At 61.3% G+C, this 4,181-nt stretch overlaps 1 protein-coding gene across 1 annotated transcript; it reads right to left on the bottom strand.

Moving 5' to 3' along the window:
* Positions 1 to 14: 14 nt before the first annotated feature.
* Positions 15 to 2,988, bottom strand: CHST13 (carbohydrate sulfotransferase 13). The gene is made up of 3 exons (XM_007465291.1): positions 2,970 to 2,988; positions 2,617 to 2,699; positions 15 to 857 (listed from the first exon to the last, which is right to left on the bottom strand). Exons 1-3 carry the CDS (start codon positions 2,986 to 2,988, stop codon positions 15 to 17), a joined length of 945 nt encoding a protein of 314 aa, XP_007465353.1.
* Positions 2,989 to 4,181: the final 1,193 nt, after the last annotated feature.

Below are 4,181 nucleotides of genomic sequence, written 5' to 3'. Positions count from 1 at the left end.
CCCCGCCCGCAGGGCTAGCGCAGCCGCAGGTAGGAGGGAGCGGAGTAGTTGAAGAGCAGGAAGTCCATCCTGTAGAGGCCGTAGACGCGCTGCTGGTAGAAAGGGCTGATGTCGCGGAAGAGGCGCGCGGCAGGGTCGCGCGCGGCGGCCCGGGCCCTGGACGGCGGCTCGGGGAAGCGCAGGCCGGGCGCGCCCACCAGGCTCAGCACGAAGGCCGCGTCCTCCGCCAGCGTCTCGAACTTGCCCACGACGTCGTAGCGCAGGCGGCACGGGTGGCAGAGCGCGTGAGCGCGCTCCCAGTGCTCGTTGAAGGGCCCGTCGCGGCGCGTGCGCGGGTCCAGCAGGTAGGCCAGGAACTCGGCGAAGCGCACGTCGTGGCCGCGGACCAGCGCCTCGGGGCGCGGGCGCGGCCGCAGACGGCGTACGATGCCGGTGCCGAAGCGGCGCTGGAAGGTGGCGCCCCAGGGCCGCTGCAGCTTGTTGCGGTAGGCCGAGGCCAGGCGCTCGAAGGGCTCGCGCACAAACAGGAAGGCCAGGTAGGCGCGCAGGCGCCGGTTGACCTCGGCCGGACTGAAGTCGGCCAGCGAGGGCAGGCGGCCGGGCGCGTGCGCCTCGTGCGCGGGGATGGCGCGCGGGTCTCCTGGGCCGCGGCCGCTCAGCGCCAGCAGCACGCGCTTCCAGTTGGTGCAGGCCACCTTGGGCACGTAGCAGTAGAGCAGGCCGTGCGCGTCGTCCACCAGCACGTGCCGCAGGTCCTCCGGCCGCAGCAGGCGCTGCCGGCGCGTGTGGTGGCTGCAGGCGCGGCGCAGGAGGTCGCGCCGCTGCCGGTGCACCTCGGCCAGCGCGGAGCGCGGGCCCTGCGGGGACAGGACGGGGGTGGGTCAGGGCCGCGTGGGAGACAGGGGGCCTGGATGGGGGGAAATGAATCTACCCGGCCTGAGGCACGTGCAGGATGTGACTGATCGCGTGCACTGCACTCTGGACCCCGAGAGCCGGAGAACGGACGTGCGACGTCAGAGCCAGCCTGGTAAAGAAGTCTGACGTCAGAGCGTCAAGCGCCGGGGCAAACTGAGTATCTGCTCACCGTTCCCTAAAACCGGGGTGGGGGGTAAGACCAGTAGCTCACACAGTAGTAACGTCCGGAGGATGGTGATGAGCCCTGTGCTGTGCCAGGGGCTGCTGGTCTCTGAGCATCTTGGGACGTAAGCAGTGAGTGTCCCAATGGCTTAAATTGGCCTCAGCTAGCTTTTCTGTTGCTTGCAGCCGCATGAGTACCAAGACAGGCACTGCTTTCTCCTTTTTACAGGAGAGAAAACAGCCTCAGAGGAAGTGGGTTGCCTGCAGCTGCCAAGGAGAGAAGCTGGGACTCTACCTCGGGTCCCTCAGGCTTCAGAAGCCGGGGCTGTGCCCACCGGTTCGGGATGGAGTCCTACAGCCACAGCCCTCATCCCTGCCAGCCTGGCTGACCCTCAGCCAGGGTCTAGTCCTTACGAGCTCTGTGACCTTCTCAGGGTCCTTGGCCTTCCTGTGCCAGGGGACAGTGCCATAGGTAAACGGGGATAATGACGCCCCATTGTACAGGATTGCCGTGAGGCCTGCGTGGGCTCCCAGAACTCGAGTGCCCAGTGCACGGTCAGCACTTGTTGGTCAGACCGTTTCTCTGCTGTTGTCTGTCCAGCTGCAGGTTGCCTTGACACGTAACGGCCACTGGGCCCTCAGGCTGCGAGGGGAACGAGCCAGCCCCACCTGCCCCTCAGAAGCCTGCTGAGAGGCTGGCCTGCCCTCCGCTCGCCGTGTGGCCCAGGGAAAGCCTGTCACCCTTGCTGAACCAAGGCCTCCCACCTGCCCCCAAGGGCGTGGGTGCCGTGGGCTCAGCCCTCAGGACCCCGGTGAGCGGCCGCCTTCTGCAGCCCAGTGTGGCCCTTCTCCCTGGCTCCCTACTGCCCTTGCCTCGCTGTGGCCCTCGGCCACCGCCAGGTACTTGGTGCCGCCATCTGCATCTTCACTGTCCCTCTGCAGGCCCCGTGTCCCTTTCTCAGAGAGGGTCGGACTCCATCTACACTGCGCCCTCCTGCCAGAGCTCAGGGCAGCCTGGACGCAAGTCAGTGCAGGCTGGTGCGGGAAGCCATCAGATGCCATCCTCCCCCCACGGGACTGTCAGCACCTCAAGGGCAGGGACCCAGGTGACCCGCAGGCGCTCGGTAGTGCTGAGTGTGCCTGCTGGGGTGTGTGTGAGCCGGATGTGTGCTCCCAGTGGGCACAGTGTGTGGTCCCTGCAAGTCCCCCCGTTGGTGAGGGGGCCCCCGCCTGTCTCCCTTTGTCACGGCAGGACTGAGATCGGGGGTCCCTTGGCTGCCGCCTGTTGCCGTGGGTGGCACACAGCCTGCTGGTCGTTCTGTCCGCCACGTGGAACAGTGCTGCAGAGAGCGTGGCCTCAGTCCACAGCTGGAGACCCCAGGTCTCAGTCTGCCTCACGATTTGCCCTGCCGCAGCCCAGCATTCCCTCCCGGACAGAGGCTGGCTGTGGCTGCAGCCCCACGGCAGCAGGTCCGCGTGGGAGCTCGGGGTTTCCCGTGGCTGGAGGCGGAGAGAGGGACGGGGCGTCTGTCCGCCTACCTGGTCCAGGTCGTAGAGCATCTGCAGGGGACTCCTCCTCTTGCCGCCAAGCCAGCTGGAGCCCACGGCCCTGTTTTCAAACGCTGGGGGTGTAAGGAGAGGGGCGTTCACTGCTGCACCAGACAGACTGGCCGTGTTCCCGGGGGCTTGGCCAACTCACCTCGGCACGTTGGATCCACCTCTGGGACTCAGTTTCCCGCCTGTGTCCCACCTGCCTCTGGGGGCACTGACAGAGCCCGTCATCTACCAGGGCAGGGTGCTTGGTGTCACTCCTGCCCCCACGTCCTGCCCTCCGGGAATGCCCTGAACCCCCAGCCTCTCCCACCTCCATCTGCCTTCATCTCACGCCCCACCTCTGCCAGCCACGTGCATGGAGCCCTGAGGGTTAGGGCTCAGCAGGCTGGCTGGGTCCAGCCTCCCCTGGCCCCGGGCACAGGCAGACAGAAAGGGCTAGGCAGCAGCGGACATGGCACAGCCAAGCTGCCAGCTCTCTGGTGGTGAGCAGGTGACCCGCTGGGGACACCTACAGTGGCCTGTACGTCCCCTGCTGGTGTGTGTGTCGCCTCATGCTAAATGCAAGTTTTGCTCTCGCCCAGACTGGCAGCCTCCGAGGGCAGGGATGCTCTCTGTCTCATCGCTGCATTCCTCAATCTTTCCGAAACTACCAAAGACTCGGGTTTTTCTTAAATGTGATTATACTTATTAATAAACTAATAAATTATAATGCAGTCTTTAAAAAATCACCCAATTTGGCAAGTCTCTGGCTAGACTGACCAAGAGAAAATGAAGACGCAAATTACTAAAAATGGGAATGAAAGAGGAGACGTTAGTAGTGGACTTACAGAAATAAGAAAGGGTTGAAGAATACACTATGAACAACTGTACAACAGCGGATTTAACCTACGAAACTGACAATCTAGAAAGACACAACTTTCTGAAACTGACTCAAGAAGAAATAGAAAATCTCAACAGACATATAACAAGTAAAGAGATTGAATTAGTAATTTTTAAAAAAATTTCCACAAAGAAAAGCCCAGGATCAGATTGCTTCCCTGGTGAATTTTACCAAATATTTAAAGAAAAAGTAACACTGACGTCTACCAAACTCTTCAACAAACAAACAAGCAAACAAAACAGAAGAGGAGAGAACACTTCTCAATTCGTTATATGAACCCAGTATTACCCTGATACCAAAACCAAAGATGTCACAAAAAAAGAAAACTATATACCAATATCTCTTATGAATATAGATGCAAAATCTTCAAGGACTAGCGAGCTAGATCCATCAACATGTGAAAAGGGTTATACACCATGACCGACTGAGATTTACTCCAGAAATGCAAGGTTGGTTCAACATAAAAATATCAAGGTAGGGCTTCCCTGGTGGCGCAGTGGTTGAGAGTCCGCCTGCCGATGCAGGGGACGCGGGTTCGTGCCCCGGTCCGGGAGGATCCCACGTGCCGCGGAGTGGCTGGGCCCGTGAGCCATGGCCGCTGAGCCTGCGCGTCCGGAGCCCGTGCTCCGCAACGGGAGAGGCCACAGCAGTGAGAGGCCCGCGTACCGCA

The sequence above is a fragment of the Lipotes vexillifer genome, unplaced genomic scaffold (genome assembly GCF_000442215.2).
Source record: "Lipotes vexillifer unplaced genomic scaffold, Lipotes_vexillifer_v1.1 scaffold1115, whole genome shotgun sequence".
Classification (NCBI taxonomy): domain Eukaryota; kingdom Metazoa; phylum Chordata; class Mammalia; order Artiodactyla; family Lipotidae; genus Lipotes; species Lipotes vexillifer.
This window is presented reverse-complemented; position numbering and strand designations above follow the sequence as displayed.